Genomic DNA, 17,954 nt, shown 5'->3' with positions numbered 1-17,954 from the left:
CGTTGCTCCGGATTCGATGCGGCACAAAAAAAAACAAAATAAAAAATACAATACATATAAATATATAAGACAGCTTATGTACGTAAAACTACGACAAACAGTACGTCTTTCTGCCTATTTCTCCTGGATGGCAGGTCGGCTGGTGCCGGTGCTGCGTTGGGCTGTTCTGACTACCCGCCGTTCGACACACATAAATGCTGTATAGCTTGCCTTTGTTTGAAAGTGGAGGCAGGTCTTCCTGCAGGTGACCATTTTCTGAAAGGCGCGTTAGTAGGTTGTGAAACTGAACAAGAATAATTAATAAATGTGTCCGTTTGTAACTGACGCAGAAAGAAATCACCGGAAATTCGTGTTATTTCGAAGGGCTTGTACTGTGTCGTGCTGTTTTCTGTTTTGTGCTCTGTGTGTGAGATTAGTAAGTAGGTATAGCGGCCTGCCTGGGGGCGGTGGGCCGAAGGGCTGGCTTCTGTTCTATATAACTTTATGATCGTGATTTATATCCCTTATGTTGGTGTCGTTCTGCGGTTCAGAACCAGGTTTGCTAATCACTGGCCAATGTCGCGAAATCAGTTGCTTTGCGGCAGTAGTAAGCCGCAATACGTAATTTAAAAAAAAATATAAGCTACAATAGGAAATACAGTAGATACAAAAAAATTAATTAAATAAGTAGTACAACGACAGCAAAAAAAAAAAAACCCGCAAAAAAAGTAACGGCGAGGCTGTGTATGTGGATTCGTTGTCCAGTCAGAAATCTGAGAGGAAGAAATTGTTTCTAAAACGTTCAGTGTGTGCCTTCAGGCTCCTATACCTCTCCCCCTTCATCCCCCACCCCCGATGGTGGCAATGAGAATACACCATGTCCTAGGTGACGGGGGTCCTTAATGACAGCAACCGACTTTTTGAAACGTGACCTTTTGAACGATTTGCCCAGGGCTCCTCGAATGTCCTTGAGTAGCTAGTTGTGCTGTAATCATCCTCTGCTCTTACAGTGAGCCAGTGCGCATTAGGACATCGCCTAAATCGAAACCCACCCCCGTCATTGCCAGCAAACAAACCTCCCCCCCCCCCCCACCACCAACTCCAGCACTTTTATTTCTTCTGCGGACTCTCAAAGTTAGTTTCAAAGCACACGCCATGCCTCAAACTGCTGCCGGCTGAAAGGGCGATCCAGCCGACCAACTGCAAATGTTAAGGACGCGTTAACGCGCTTTTATAGCAAGTGTGTGCCGACCACCGCTCAACGGAAGGGAAACGGAGAGGTAATTTTGAAAATCAGCGAGAAATCAGTTTTCATCAGAATACAATTTTAAATTCGTGCGTAGGGGGATCGAAAGAATTTTTGTTTCTAAATCTACTGCGAAGTAACCTTCTTTTAAAAAAAAACTGTAAACTTTAAACCATTAAACAGTTTGGCATTGAAACAGAAAGCTCAGTTCCACTTACACACACGGAAGTAGCATGTTAATTATTTTTGAATACATGATCTCAGTTCTAAAAATCTTTTAGCAAGACGTGGCTTAAGAGGAGGCCAAAATATCACAGAAAATAACTTTTCCGCAAGGTTTTCAATAATGGAATATATTAAATTTTAAGGAGGTATTAAAGAAACGGGTTAGGGTGAAGGCGCGAGATTCGGAAACAACATGCTTTGTGAAGACGGCGACCGAAAAAATTGTCCCGTTAGCTCCAATGTAACTCTATTCTTTCCATCGCACAGTTTGAGAGAATTTTTCCAATTCTCTCTCTTCTCCCAACTTTGTTTCGTTCGATGCTCTTGATCGACGTCCAAGTTCGATGGGGTAAGTTAAGTATACGAGAAGTGCGAGTTTTGCCTAAACGCCAGTACATAACTCAGAGCCGGACACCGCACGGAGCTTGAGGCTTGAGTTTTTATGCTGCTGACTTCTGACGTTCTCACGTTACCAGAATGAGGTTCAAGCATTCTCCTCAACGACCCTGTACTTTGCACCCTTGACTCGCGCCTATTTTCATTAGCATTACGGAGACTTAATCCCCTACGATATATCCACATTGGAAACCAGGCATATTTTCGTACCTTCCCTTAAACGAATATATATCAGAATTTAAATCAGGTTTATTATCACCGGCATATGACGTGAAATTTGTTAACTCAGCAGTAGCAGTTCCATGCAATACATAATCTAGCAGAGAGAAAAAAATAATAAATAAAATAAAACATAATAATAAATAAACAAGTAAATCAATTACATATATTAAATAGATTTAAAAGAATGTGCAAAAACATAAAAACTCTATAATAAACACACACACACAGACACAAACACACACACACACAAACACACACACACAGACACACATACACACACACACACAGACAGACACAGACACACACACACAGACACAGACACACACACACTCGCACACACACAAAACAAACACACACACACGCACACACAGACACAGACACACACAGACACACACACAGACACACACACACACAAAACACACACACACACACGCACACACAGACACAGACACACACAGACACACACACAGACACACACACACACAAAACACACACACACACACAAACACGCACACACACACAGGTTCTATTTTAACTTCATCAGTCCACAGGACTTGTTTCAAAAATGAATCAGGCTTGTTTAGATGTTCCTTTGAACCTTTTGAATAGAACTTTTTGGCCACAATAAGCAAAGGTATGTTTGGAGAAAAAAGGGTGCAGAACTTCATGAAAAGACACCTCTCCAACTGTTAAGCACGGAGGTGGATCGATCATACTTTGGGCTTGTGTTGCAGCCAGTGGCACGGGGAACATTTCACTGGTAGAGGGAAGAATGAATTCAATTAAATACCAGCAAATTCTGGAAGCAGACCACACCGTCTGTAAAAAAAAAGCTGAAGATGAAAAGAGGATGGCTTCTACAACAGGATAATGAACCTAAACACACCTCAAAATCCACAATGGACTACCTCAAGAGGCGCAAGCTGAAGGTTTTGCCATGGCCCTCACAGTCCCCCGACCTAAACATCATCGAAAATCTGTGGATTGACCTCAAAAGAGCAGTGCATGCAAGACGGCCCAAGAATCTGACAGAGCTAGAAGCCTTTTGCAAGGAAGAATGGGCGAAAATCCCCCAAACAAGAATTGAAAGACTCTTAGCTGGCTACAAGAAGCGTTGACAAGTTGTGATACTTGCCAAAGGGGGTGTTACTAAGTACTGACCATGCAGGATGCCCAAACTTTTGCTTCGCGCCCTTTTCCTTTTTTTGTTATTTTGAAACTGTAAAAGATGGAAATAAAAAAGCTTTCTTGCCTAAAATATTAAAGAATTGTGTCGTCTTTTGTTTTCTCTTTGGATGTCCTTAAACCAACTGAGGTATTTCAACCGGAGAAAGATCCAGCAGGGTGAGGGACCAATCTAATTCCACGCGCAATGCGAGCCAGAGTAGCAACTCGGCAGCAAACCGCACCAAAGAAAATGGTACGCCAACACGTGGTGCTTTAACTGCGAGCACGGGGGAAACCGCTGATGGCCTTCGACGGCCAAAGTAATCAAAGACCGTGAAGGAACGTAGAACGTAGCACAGGGACAAGCCTTTCGGCCCACAATGCTTTGCCGAACCAATTTAATGACCCATGAAGTGGCGGACTGTTAACCTTTCCTGCCTTCTATTTTCCTCGCTTTCGTGTGTCTATCTGAACGTCTCTTAAAGGTCCCTAATGCATCTGCCTCTACCACCGCCCCAGGCAGCGCATTTCAGTCACCCACCACTCTCTGTGTGAAAACGAAATCGTCCCCCTCACACCTCCTTTGAAATTGCACTCCCTCCCCACCTTAAATGCAAGCCTTCTGCTATTAGACACCGGGAGAAATACACTGTCGGTCTAATCCATCTATGTCTCTCACAATCTTATAAACCTCTGTCAGATCGCCCCTCAGCCCCCGCCATTCCAGGGAAAAGAACCCGAATTTGTCCAGTCCCTCACGGTAGCATTAGGTCCCCTCCAGTCCAGGCAGTATTTTGGTAAACCTCTTCCGCCTCTCCTCCAAAGCCTCAATAACAGGACGACCAGAAGTGTACGCAATACTTGAAAGGAGAGAGAGAGAGAAAAAAAGTCTGACTTTTTTTTAATTGCGAAGAATTATAGGTATTTTGTCCTTTTTTTTAAAAAAGAAACGGGAGGTGAAGTTTCACATTGCACCGCGCCGCAGAGGCTGCAAACAGTTTTTAAAAAAACAACAACCAGTTTGAAAGCAGTGATTAGTTGATGTTCGCGTGGCTTATTGAAGTCCCGAAAGTGCAGAAACTTAAAACTGAAGGAAGGCAAGTAGGCGAATGCTTCAGGGAATGAGGGAGCTACTGCAACGCCATGCGAAGAAATATTGAGAAAGCCAGAGAAAGACATGGTGCTGGCAGTAAGGAAGGCAAACCGAACGAGACAGAGAAGGGTAGTATGACCCAATTTGACCCAATCCCTTACCGGTTCTGAGTTTACAATTTACTCCAAACAGCCAACTCGCTTCAAGAGCCGACGTGATCCACTTTGCTCACTACGCAGATGAACTGGCCATAGCAAGAAGACACGATAAGCGTCAGCGCCCACGCAAGATGTATGCGCAATGTTAACTCCTGCAGAGCTCGTGTTTCGAGTCTCTGGCCCTTCATTGGTCACTAAAGTCTCTCTTTACACTCTGAAGGTTCCTGCGTCATTCCAGCATTGGTACTATAAAGTTATGTATATATAAATTGTCCACGAGCCCGCTATTTTTTTTTGGAATGGGATTGCATTGTTACAATATTTCAGTAACGTGTGATGTTTAGACTGGCCCTCGTCCAATCCCAATCCCTCAAAGAGGCATCCGTCATACTTATGCTATCCCGTAAGCGCTCACATGGGAGATCTCATTAAAATCTATCTAATAATCAATGGCCGAGATAAGAGTGGGCTTCCTATAGTGGGGGGAGTCTATGGCCAGAGGGAACAGCCCCAGAATATTCGTCTTATGTATTGAGATACCCTGAAGGTTAACCTCCAGGTCGAGTCGGTGGTGAAGAAAGTGAATGCAACATTGGCATTCATTTTTCTGGAGGTATAGAGTATAAGAGCAGGGATGTGATGTTCAGGCTCTATAAGGCACTCGTGAGACCACACTTGGAGTATCGTGTGCAGTTTTGGGCTCCTTATTTTGGAAAGGATATACTGACATTGGAGAGGGTTCAGAGAAGGTTCACGAGAATGATTCCAGGAACGAGAGGGTTAGTGTATGAGGAACGTCTGGCAGCTCTTGGATTGTATTCCCTGCAGTTCAGGAGAATGGTGGGTGGGGAATCTCATTGAAACATCCCGAAGGTTAAAAGGCCTGAACAGATTAGATATGGCAGAGTTATTTTCCATGGTCGGGGATTCTAGGACAAGGCGACACGACTTCAGGATTGAAGGACGTCCTTTCAGAACTGAGATGTGGAGAAATTACTTTAGTCAGAGGGTGGTAAATCTGTGGGATTTGTTGCCACGAGCGGCTGTGGAGGCCAAGTCATTGGGTGTATTTAAGACGATGAATTGGATCAGCCCATGACTGAATGGCGGAGCAGACTCGATGGGCCGAATGGCCTGCTCCTGCGCCAATATCTTGTGGTCTTATTGAGATACAGCTCAGAGCAGGCCTTTCGGGCCATCGAGCCGCGCCGCCCCACCAAGGCCCGATTTAGCCCTAGCCTAATCGCCTGATAATTTACAACGGCCAATTAACCTACCCACAAGTTTGTTTTGGATTGGGGGAGGAAGCCCACGCGGTTTCTGGGAGACCTTGCAAACCCCTTACCGACAGCAGCGGGAAGTGAATCTTTATCGCCGGTACTGTAGAGCGTTGTTTCTAACCACTTAACGCCATAGGGCCAGCCCAAAATACAAGGACAGAGATGAGGAGGGTATTCCTTTCGCTCGAGGGGGGCGATTCTGTGCAAATCATTGTTCCCCCACCACACTGCCTGTAAGGAGTTTGTACGTTCTCCCCGAGGCCGCGAGGGTTTCCTCCGGGTGTTTCAGTTTCCTCCCACAGTCCAAAGATGTACCGACTGGTAAATTAATTGATCATTGTAAATTGTCCCGTGATTAGGCTCGAATTAAATCAGGGTTGCTGGGCAGCTTGGCTGGGAGCGCCAGAATGCCCTATTCTACGCTGCATCTCATTAAATAAATGAACGGATGAATGAAAGAATGAATAAGTAAACAAATAAATAAATGAATAAATAAATAAATATATACATAAACAGATCGATCGACAGATCGATAGACAGATTGATCGATCGATGGATAGATAGAGCGATCGATAGATAGAGAGAGAGATAGATAGAGAGAGATAGATAGATAGATAGATAGATAAATAGATAGATAGATAAATAGATAGATAGATAGATAGATAGATAGATAGATAGATAGATAGATAAATAGATAGATAGATAGATAGATAGATAGATAGATAGATAGATAGATAGATAGATAGATAGATAGATAGATAGATAGATAGATAGATAGAGTGATAGATAGATAGGTAGGTAGATAGATAGATAGATAGATAGAGAGATAGATAGATAGGTAGGTAGATAGATAGATAGATAGATAGAGAGATAGATACCTTGAAATGGGGTTGAGAGGGATAATAGATGAGCCATTATGGAGTGACACTCGATTGTCCGAATGGCCTGATTCTCGTTTTGTTCTGTGGTCTTATAGCATTTGTCACACAAATTAACTGCGTCCAACATACAAAAATGTGCACTGTAGTTCCTACGCAGACATATGCAAATAAAATATTCCCTTGTCCAGTCGTCCATCCCCAGCAATCTCCGTCCTGGCACTTGTCCCGGCAAGCGGCCAAAGGGCCACACCTGCCATTCACCTCCCGCCTCACCTCTATTCAGGGCCCCAGACAGCCGTTCCAGCTGGGGCAATACTTCAGCTGTTAACCCGCTGGAGTCCTCTGTGGTGCCCCCTGGGCTGCCAGTGCCGCCTCCTCTGCATCAATGAGGCCCGTCGTAAACTGGGGGACCGCTTCGTTGAGCACCCCCGCTCCATCCGCCAAAAGCAGAACTTACCGGTGGCCAAAGCGTTTAACTCTGATTCCCACTCCTGCTCCGACGATGACAAGAAACTTGTACGGGGGGGCTTTAAAGTGGAAAAGCCTTGGGGCAATTCTACTCTCTTGACAGCGGATGACCGGGATTAATCGTCTTCCTTGGCTTGAGTGGATGAAAATGGATTCCCTGCCTTGTCATGCTGTTCGCTCTACACGAAGTACTCCAAACCGCCTTTCCTGGCCATGAGATCTCACTCTTCATCTCATCCGCCTTCGCATGGTACGAGAGGCACGCCCCCTGTCTCGCCGGGGCACTAGACACCGCCCCCCCCCCCCCGGCTACCCTCACCTGGTGCAGCCCACCTGTCGAAGCGGTGTTTCGGGTTGCAGCCGCCGCCGCCGCACGCAAACAGCTACTTGAAGCCACGGGTGAGAGCTGAGTGTCCAGTGGGCACATTGCGCTGTTTACCATGCTTGTGCCATCCTCTTGCAAGAATAGTTACTCTTAAAAAACACACCTTGCTAGGAATTGAGAATCAGAATTAGGTTTATTATCACCGGCAGGTGACGTGAAATTTGTTAACTTAGCAGCAGCAGTTCAATTCAATTCATTGTCTAATTTGTAACCCTAGCATAATAATACTTTGACGATGATAAAGATTGGCTTTTTTGTCACCTGTACATCGAAACGTACAGTGAAATGTGTCATTTGCGTCAACAACCAACAGAGACCGAGGTTGTGCTGGGGGTGGGGAGGGGGGGGCAGCCCACAAGCGCCCCCAGGCTTCCGACGCATCGGCTTACCGCTCATCAAACAAACAAAACTTTGGTCCTCAGGATGGAGGACCACCACCTTATATTCCGTCTGGGTAGCCTCCAACCTGATGGCATGAACATTGACTTCTCTAACTTCCGTTAATGCCCCTCGTCCCCTTCGTACCCCATCCCTTATTTATTTATTTATTTATTTAATTCCCCCCCCCCCCCTTTCGCTTTTGTCCCTCTCACTATAACTCCTTGCCCATCCTCTGGGTTCCCCCTTCCCCCTTTCCTTCTCCATGGGCCACCTGTCCCCTGATCCTCTCGTATCCCTTTTGCCAATCACCTCTCCAGCTCTTGGCTCCATCCCTCCCCCTCCTGTCTTCTCCTATCATTTCGGATCTCCCCCCTCCCCCTCCCACTTTCAAATCTCTTACTATCTCTTCTTTCAGTTCGTCCTGACGAAGGGTCTCGGCCCGAAACGTCGACTGTACCTCTTCCTGGAGATGCTGCCTGACCTGCTGCGTTCACCAGCAACTTTGATGTGTGTTGCTTAAAACTTTGGTCCAACAGAGCAGTCGTCCTTCCTACATTGCCTCACTACTTTAATTATTTTATAAATTAAATATATCATTGTGTAATAATATAAATAATTGTGTGTGTGTGTGTGTGTGTGTGTGTGTATAAGTTTAAACAGCTACCGTCCCCAAGCAGTAAGTCTAATCATTACCCCCAATCACCCACTGGCTCACCCCTCCACACCCCCAATCACCCAATGACCCACCCCTCCACACCCCAATCACCCACTGACTCACCCCTCCACACCCCCAACCACCACTAACCCACACCTCCACACCCCCAATCACCCACTAACCCACCCCTCCACACACCCCCAAACACCCACTGACCCACCCCTCCACACACCCCCAACCACCACTACTTTATCATTTCCTGTCAGAGTCACCTTACGTACAGACACTCCTGAGCCCAGCGTCACTTTATGGACATACAATCAATCTGTGTATATAATGTATCTTATGTATTCATGCAAACCTGTGAGAAGGTCTTAGGTGCATGTACAAGCGATTCTGCAAAGCGAAGATGCTTTGAAAATAACGAAATGAAAATATTCTAAATATCAAAAAAAAATTACTATAAAGAGCAGTGAGCAAAGTTCTACATCATAGTAGTAAAATCTTTCCCCCCCGGGGGCCCCTTACCTCCTGCATTCCACGCCGTTTCTGACTGATGAGGGGCAGTAATGGGTCATTCGAGTCCTGTATGACATTCTCTTAAGAGGTGTCTATTGGTGGGCCCTGCAGAGGCCAATCCAGGATCTACATATTTTGGTGCAGTGTGGGCAAGTGTAGGTGGGGTCTGTGGTTTAGTGGATGGGTCTTTTGGTTGTTCAGCCTCTCCTTTCGTAGCTGCCGCTTGTTTACTGTGGCACAGTGAAGGTCACTCTCATGTAGTGAAGTTCCCTCTTCCCAGTTAATGGCTGTAATGTTGAATTTCTTCAGGCTGATTTTAATGTTATCTTTCAAGAATTTCCTTTGCCCACCAAGGGCTCACTGATTTTCCTTAAACTGGAGTAAACGATCTGTTTAGAAACTTAGAAACATTGAAAAATCTACAGCACAATACAGGCCCTTCGGCCCACAAAGATGTGCCGAACATATCCTTACCTTTGAACTACCGAGGCTTTACCCATAGCCCTCTATTTTCTATCCTGGAGTCTCTTAAAAAACCCTACCGTATCCGCCTCCACCACCGTCGCCGGCAGCCCATTCCACGCACTCACCAGTCTCTGCGTAAAAAACTTACCCCTGACATCTGCTCTGTACCTACTTCCAAGCACCTTAAAACTGTGCCCTCTCGTGCTAGCCATTTCAGCCCTGGGAAAAAAAAGCCTCTGATTATCCACACGATCAATGCCTCTCATTATCTTGTACACCTCTATCAGGTCACCTCTCATCCTCCGTCGCTCCAAGGGGAAAAGGCCGAGTTCACTCAACCTATTCTCATAAGGCATGCTCCCCAATCCAGGCAACATCCTTGTAAATCTCCTCTGCGCCCTTTCTATGGTTTCCACGTCCTCCTGTAGTGAGGCGACCAGAACAGAGCACAGTAGGCCAAGTGGGGTCTGACCAGGGTCCCATATAGCTGCAACATTACCTTTTGCTCTTAAACTCAATCCTACGATTGATGAAGGCCAATGCACCGTATGCTTTCTTAACCACAGAGTCAACCTGCTTTTGGGAATATTACTGTCCCGATGACGTGACCTATTCAGTAGAGTTGGTGCTGCCTCATCATGGTGGAGATGCTGCTCATGTAGGCCTTCTCTAGCCCGCTGGCGTCTCTCCCTCCTGCCAATCCTCAAGGATTTGTGCTGGGATTGTTCCAGGGTTTTCCGGTGCCTACTGCAGGTGGTCCGTGATTCAGCTCCATACGGTAACAAAAGTTTGTTCGATGAGGGGTAATGGAGAAGGGAACTAGGACTAGGATTGGTAGACTGGGTAGCAGCATCCTCTCTCAGGCTGTGAGTTTAATGAGTATCACTGGCATATGCCGTGAACTTATTTGTTATGTTAAAGAGCAAAAAAAGGAAAAAAATACACAAAGAAAAACAACAGTGAGGAAGTGTGCATGGGCTCATTGCCCATTCACAAATCTGATGCTGGTGGAGAAGAAACTGTTCCTAGTGTATTTTTTTCCTGTACTAGCACCTCCTCCGTGTTGCCAGCAATTTCCTCGGTGATGAGATCTGTTTATGATGGATACTGTACCACCTTTTGAGGTATGGCCTCTTGAAGATGTCCTCGGTGCTGCGGTGAAAGGTGCCCATGATGGAGCTGGCTGAGAATGCGAAATTCTGCAGCTTTCTCTGATCCTGTCCAGTGGCTACTCTGTACCAGACTTTCACCGGAATGCCTGTTGCTGCAGATTCCACCGTCTGCAGTTTCCTGTGTCTCCACGATCAAGACAAAAATAGCTCGAATTTTTTTTCCGAGTTTTATGTTTCCAGGTGAAGAGTAGAAAGACAGATTAATAGAGCTAACTTGAAACTGGCATGATGTAATTTGAAAAAAATACAGAACCCGATTGAAGAGATGACTTTGGAGAAGAAGAATTTTGAAAATTTTTTGAAATCCTTTCAAATTGCTGCCAATAAAACAACAATTACACGAGGAAGTCAGACTTATTTAGCACTTCATAGTTGTTTTGCCGAACTTGAAGGGGAATGCCTACAGCTTCTTGGGCCAGGTTGAATAAGGATTTTGTATGAAAGGAACCATGCGCCCTGTAAAACGTGGGGGGTGGGTGGGGGGGGATCTTCTAATGCACGCTAACTCCCAGGGTCGCTAAGTTTGCTGAATTAGATACCCTAATTGAGGTACTTGAGTGGCAAGTTGGAGATACACCTATGGCAAAAGGAGGTGTAAGGCTTTCCTTCCCTCCGTTAGCTCAGGATCACGTGAGGTGATGGGAGCCAAGCGGTGGATGGTCATATGATCAGCTGGTGTTCATCACGTGTCCTGGTTGTGCGACAACTGACGTCGAGCAGACAATCGCTGCAGAGTATTGATAATGGCTGGGGGTGGGGGGGGGGCCGAGGAGGGGGCGGTCAGCCGTCTTGTAATGACACTGCCGAGAAGAAGGCAATGGCAATCCACTTCTGTAGAAAAATTTGCCATGAGTAATCAAAGCCATTGAAAGACCGCGATCACCCACGACACAGCACGTAACGAGCAAAGCAACGAGTGATAGAATCATAAGCATACCTGACATACCCTTCTGTGACTTCGGTTTGGTCCGTAATTGCCACTTCACATGCGAGATGGCTTTCCAGAGGTCATGCCAGGAGCTCTTGCATCTCTTTGATCGTACAAGGATCAAAGAGAGTCCCCGATCCTTCAAGAGACTGTAAAGTCGCCAGTTGGTTTAGAAGAGGAGTTCCTGACCTGTGGTCCGTGGACTCCTCGCTTAGCTGTATTGGTACGTAGAATAAAAAGGTAGGAACTCCTGACTTAGACGTTCCAAAAGTAGACTGTAGAGATAATAGTTCAGAGGTATATGTAGAAGTTTTGTGAGCTGCCCACAAAACGTCGCCATGTATCACCATGTATCATCTTGACCGTACCATAATCAAACCTCAAATGCTATAGTACAATATGAGGATAAATAGTGGAATACAATGTATGATGTGGCATTGATAATGGAGATTCTTAATATTTAGAGCCTATAAAAAAGTATTCACCCGCTTGGAAGTTATCATGGTTTATTGTATATTTGTAACTAATTTAGATCAGCTTGTAGAGATCTCTTTTCACTTTAACACTAAAGGTCTTTTTCTGTTGATTAGTGTGAAAAAAACAAATTAAATCCACTGTGACTCAATGTTGTAAAACAATAAAGCATGAAAAATTCCAAGGGTGTGTGTGTGGGGGGGGGGGGGGGAATGAATACTTTTTATAGGCACTGTAAATAACCTAGGTAATATATACCAGATGATGTAACTTTTGAAAAATATATGAACAGACACCCGGAAGTTTATCTCTAGTAAACTAGTGATAAATAATTGCAATAATATGGTAGATAATGTTTGGAGAACATGTGGCTTCTGCAGCGGGGAAGAATTGATTTTAAGGACTTATCTTACGCTATTAACAGGCATCATGTTATTGTGTATCCCCATTCAGACCCACTTGCGCACCTCGCATCTCTGCACTGCCAAAATGGTCTCCTGCTAAGTACTCAAATCTGACAAAGTTCAAGTTAGTTTTACTTCTGCGGGTGCTAGTAGGATGGGAGATCATTTTTCGTATTGTTGAAAGTACAAGCTTCGTTATGTATAAAGTGTTTTCACTCTTGTGACAAGTCACTTGCAGTGTTTGGTCTAGAAATGAACAGGAGCTACTGCCATCGAGAAGGAGGTACAGCAGTCTCAGGTCCCACACCACCAGGTTTAGGAACAGTTATTACCCCTCAACCGTCAGGAAGGAGGTACAGGAGCCTCAGGACCCACACCACCAGGTTCAGGGACAGTTATTACCCTTCAACCATCAGGAAGGAGGTACAGGAGCCTCAGGACCTACACCACCAGGTTCAGGAACAGTTATTACCCCCTCAACCATCAGAAAGGAGGTACAGGAGCCTCAGGTCCCACACCACCAGGTTCAGGAACAGTTATTACCCTTCAACCATCAGGAAGGAGGTACAGGAGCCTCAGGACCCACACCACCAGGTTCAGGAACAGATATTACCCCTCAACCGTCAGGAAGGAGGTACAGGAGCCTCAGGTCCCACACCACCAGGTTCAGGAACAGTTATTATCCCTTCAACCATCAGGCACCTGTACCAGCGTGGATAACTTCACTCACCTCAAAGCTGAACTGATTCCACAATCGATGGACTCACTTTCAAGGACTCTATGCAACTCATGCTCTCACTATTAATTATTATTAATAACCAATTCTGCAGCATAAACACAAAAATTATTATTGTACCGGAACACTTAAATTTCAAATTCAAAGTTAATTTATTATCAAAGTACATATATACAACCCTGAGATTCATTTTCCTGTCAGCCTACTCAGTATACCTATAGATTATTAGCCATAAAGGAATCAATGAAAGACTGCCCAATTTGAACGTTAAACCAGAGTTCAGAGGACAACAAACTGTGTAAATAAAAAAAGAAAGAAATAGTAATAGTAAATAAATAAGCAATAAATATTGATAGCATGAGACGAGGAATCCTTGAAAGTGAGTGCATGGGTTGTGGGAACATTTCAGTGATGGGGCAAGTGAAGTTGAGTGAAGTTAATCCCTCTGGTTCAAGAGCCTGATGGTTGAGGAGTAGTAAATGTTCCTGATCCTGTTGATGTGAGTCATAAGGCTCCCGCATCTTCTTCCTGATGGCTGAGGGGAGTAATAACTGTTCCTGAACCTGGTGGTGTGGGACCTGAGGCCCCTGTACCTCCTTCCTGATGGTTGAGGGGTAATAACTGTTCCTGAACCTGGTGGTGTGAACCCTGAGGCTCCTGTACCTCCTTCCTGATGGCTGAAGGGGGTAATAACTGTTCCTGAACCTGGTGGTGTGGATCCTGAGGCTCCTGTACCTTCTTCCTGATGGCTGAAGGGTAATAACTGCAACGGGAAGAGAATACCTCCCGGGTGATGGGATCCCTGATGAAGGATGCTGTTTATTTCGACAGTATTTCAGGTAGATCTGCTCAATGGTTGGAAGGGCTTTACCCATGATGAACTGGTAATATTTAAGAAATAATTTCGACGAGAAAAAAAACACTTTGTAAATTGATGTCATTTTTAATATTGGCAAAAGCACTAAAATTCGAATATCAAAAACTCTGTGTTTCTTCCCCAGTCATGTGATCATTTCTGTCCTAGATAAAGCACACAGAGGTCAGCTAAGAGTCTCTCAACTTTGGAACGGGAAATTAATCGATTTGATCTTCGGCTTTACAGGATCAGACTGGAACATAAACTGCTGATTATAGCATCATACTTGCAAGATAGGGACGGAGAAGAAAAATTTTGTCGCCCTGGCATGCGGAAAAATCCCGATTCTTCGTCAATATACAGTAATCAGGTAATGTCTGAATTCACATTACGAACGGCAGAGGGCGCGCGTGTTCGCGTCTCGGGCCGCGCAGGGCACCACTGTGCATGCGAAACCTTCCATTACGGTGATTTATGCTTCCAATTCTAAAAGTCATGTCGTATGCAAAAGGCTTAATTGTAAACCAAGCCTTATAACACTCTGGCAGTCCTGCAATACTTCGCTCCCCTATTATACAGTTGTAATTACAATAGATGTCACTTTAATGAACAGACAGCATAGATTTGAAGAGCTATCATGCTTCCTGGCGTTCTGATAATTACAATTTCTTCTTTTATCGTTATTTAAGTGCACGCACTGGGACAAATTTAAAAAAAAAAGAATTGGTGTGATAAGACAAGTAACAACAGAATAGCAGTGCTGGTATTGAAATATTTAGCTAAAAATCCTCAAATACTTGGTACCCATTGCCTGAAATTCAGGGAAGATGCATCCTTTTCCGCTTATATTCCACACCTCATACCTATAGTACTGGTCTTAGGCATATGTGTGTGTGTGTGTGTGTGTGTGTGTGTGTGTGTGTGTGTATAGGGGCGCCTAAGACTTTTGCACAGTACTGTAGTGATTTTGTGTGTATCTCTGTACTGCAGCCGCAAAAATTAAAAAAGAAACAAATGTCATGACATATGTGAGTGATGATAAACCTGATTCTGATCTGGGTGTCTATTGTGGACTGGGAGTGGGAAGGGAGTAAGGAGAGGGGAATCAACGTCTGGAAAAGGGGATGGGAGAGGGTGTGAGAGAGAGACATTCTGTATTAATCAATAGGCCAGTTGTTTGGAATCAAATGCTGTCTCGGGGCTGGGTGTGTCTTGCCCGCGCCGACTCCGGCCGTGGCACTCCTTCTCTGCCGGTTGTCGCGCAGCCTAGCTGTATGAATGTGCCTAAGACCTTTGCAAAGTACTAAGACCGTGATGATAAACCTGATTCTGATTCTGATTCTGACACCAGCACAGCCCCCTCCTTGCTCCTGCTACTTCCTTCACCTGTATTTTAGAAACATAAAAACATAGAAAACCTACAGCACAATACAGGCCCTTCGGCCCACAAAGCTGTGCCGAACATGTCCTTACCTTAGAAATTACCTAGGGTTACCCATGGCCCTCTATTTTTTTAAGCTCAATGTACCTATCCAGCAGTCTCATAGAAGGCCCTATCGTATCCACCTCCACCACCGTCACTGGCAGCCCATTCCATGCACTCACCACTCTCTGTGTAAAAAACTTACCCCTGACATCTCCTCCGTACCTACTTCCAAGCACCTTAAAACTGTGCCCTCTCGTGTTAGCCATTTCAGCCCTGGGAAAAAGCCTCTGACTATCCACACGATCAATGCCTCTCATCATCTTATACACCTCTATCAGGTCACCTCTCATCCTCTGTCATTCCAAGGAAACAAAGGCCAAAACAGTCCTTCAGTCAACTATGCCCACGCTCACCATGCCTCTCTATATAAATCTCATTTATCAGCAATCAGTTTGAAGTTTTGTCTTGCTTGGATAATCAAAATGTTGAGAGGGTATCAGGCTCCTCCACCCCCCAAAGCAGTGCATTTCGGATTCCAATCATCTTCTTTCTGCCTTTTTCAATATTTTCATTAATTTTCTACATAGGAGAATACAGAGTTCAAGAAAAAAAAGAAATGCATCAACTTGGGACCTCTTCTGGGGCAGGTGGGACCTGTACAAGAGAGACAGGTTACACTTGAACTACAGGGGGACCAATATCCTTTCAGGGAGGTTTGTTAATGCTATTGTGGAGGCTTTAAACTATATCTGCAGGGGGTTGGGACCCAGAGTGCCAGAGCTGACAGTATGGCTGGGGTGAAAATAAATGATGTTAAAAGTTCAAGCAAATCAGCTAATAGAAAGGTTGTGAGTGGTGGTAAAAATCTTCTGAGGTGTATATATTTCAATGCTAGGAGTATTGCGGGGAAGGCGGATGAGTTGAGGGCGTGGATTGACACGTGGAATTATGACGTTGTAGCAATTAGTGAAACTTGGCTACAGGAGGGGCAGGACTGGCAGCTTAATATTCCAGGGTTCCGATGTTTCAGATGTGATGGAGGCAGAGGAATGAAAGGTGGGGGAGTAGCATTGCTTGTTAGGGAAAATATTACAGCAGTGCTCAGGCAGGACAGATTAGAGGGCTTGTCTACTGAGTCCTTATGGGTGGAGCTGAGAAACAGGAAAGGTACGGCCACATTAGTGGGATTGTATTACAGACCACCCAATAGTCAACGAGAATTGGAAGAGCAAATCTGCAGAGAGATAACAGGCAACTGCAGGAAACATAAAGTTGTGGTGGTAGGGGATTTTAATTTTCCATATATTGATTGGGACTCCCATACTGTTAGGGGTCTAGATGGTTTAGAGTTTGTAAAATGTGTTCAGGAAAGTTTTCTAAATCAATATATAGAGGGACCAATTAGAGGTGATGCAATATTGGATTTCCTGTTAGGAAACGAGTTTGGACAAGTGACAGAACTCTGTGTAGGGGAGCACTTTGGTTCCAGTGATCATAACACCATTAGTTTCAACTTGATCATGGACAAGGATAGATCTGGTCCTAGGGTTGAGGTTCTTAACTGGAAGAAGGCCAAATTTGAAGAAATGAGAAAGGATCTAAAAAGCGTGGATTGGGACAGTTTCTTCTCTGGCAAGGATGTGATCGGTAGGTGGGAAGCCTTCAAAGCAGAAATTTTGAGAGTGCAGAATTTGTATGTTCCTGTCAGGATTAAAGGCAAAGCGAATAGGAATAAGGAACCTTGGTTCTCAAGGGATATTGCAACTCTGATAAAGAAGAAGAGGGAGTTGTATGTCATGTATAGGAAGCAGGAAGTAAATATGGTGCTTGAGGAGTATAAGAAGTGCAAGAAAATACTTAAGAAAGAAATCAGGAGGGCTAAAAGAAGATATGAGATTGCCTTTGGCAGTCAAAGTGAAGGATAATCCAAAGAGCTTTTACAGGTATATTAAGAGCAAAAGGATTGTAAGGGATAAAATTGGTCCTCTTGAAGATCAGAGTAGTCGGGTATGTGCGGAACAAGAGGAAATGGGGGAGATCTTAAATAGGTTTTTTGCACCTATATTTACTAAGGAAACTGGCATGTAGTCTATGGAATTAAGGGAAACAAGTAGTAAGATCATGGAAACTGTACAGATCGAAAAGGAGGAGGTCCTTGCTGTCTTGAGGAAAATTAAAGTGGATAAATCCCCGGGACCTGACAGGGTGTTCCCTCGGACCTTGAAGGAGACTAGTGTTGAAATTGCGGGGGCCCTGGCAGAAATATTTAAAATGTCGCTGCCTACAGGGGAGGTGCCTGAGGATTGGAGAGTGGCTCATGTTGTTCCGTTGTTTAAAAAAGGATTGAAAAGTAATCCGGGAAATTATAGGCCAGTAAGTTTTACGTCGGTATTAGGTAAGTTATTGGAGGGAGTACTAAGAGACAGAATCTACAAGCA

The 17,954-nt window shown here is 44.7% G+C and overlaps 1 protein-coding gene across 1 annotated transcript in view; it reads left to right on the top strand.

Moving 5' to 3' along the window:
* LOC140191856 (uncharacterized) overlaps positions 1 to 17,954 on the top strand; it is a 103,182-nt gene that overhangs the window by 27,791 nt on the left and 57,437 nt on the right. The window contains exon 3 of the mRNA XM_072249650.1: positions 14,337 to 14,460. Within this exon, the coding sequence (XP_072105751.1) occupies positions 14,337 to 14,460 (124 nt within the window). The remainder of the gene's footprint in view (positions 1 to 14,336; positions 14,461 to 17,954) is intronic.

The sequence above is a fragment of the Mobula birostris genome, chromosome X (genome assembly GCF_030028105.1).
Source record: "Mobula birostris isolate sMobBir1 chromosome X, sMobBir1.hap1, whole genome shotgun sequence".
NCBI lineage: Eukaryota > Metazoa > Chordata > Chondrichthyes > Myliobatiformes > Myliobatidae > Mobula > Mobula birostris.
The sequence above is the reverse complement of the archived record's forward strand: the minus strand, read 5'-3'. Positions and strand labels throughout refer to the sequence as shown.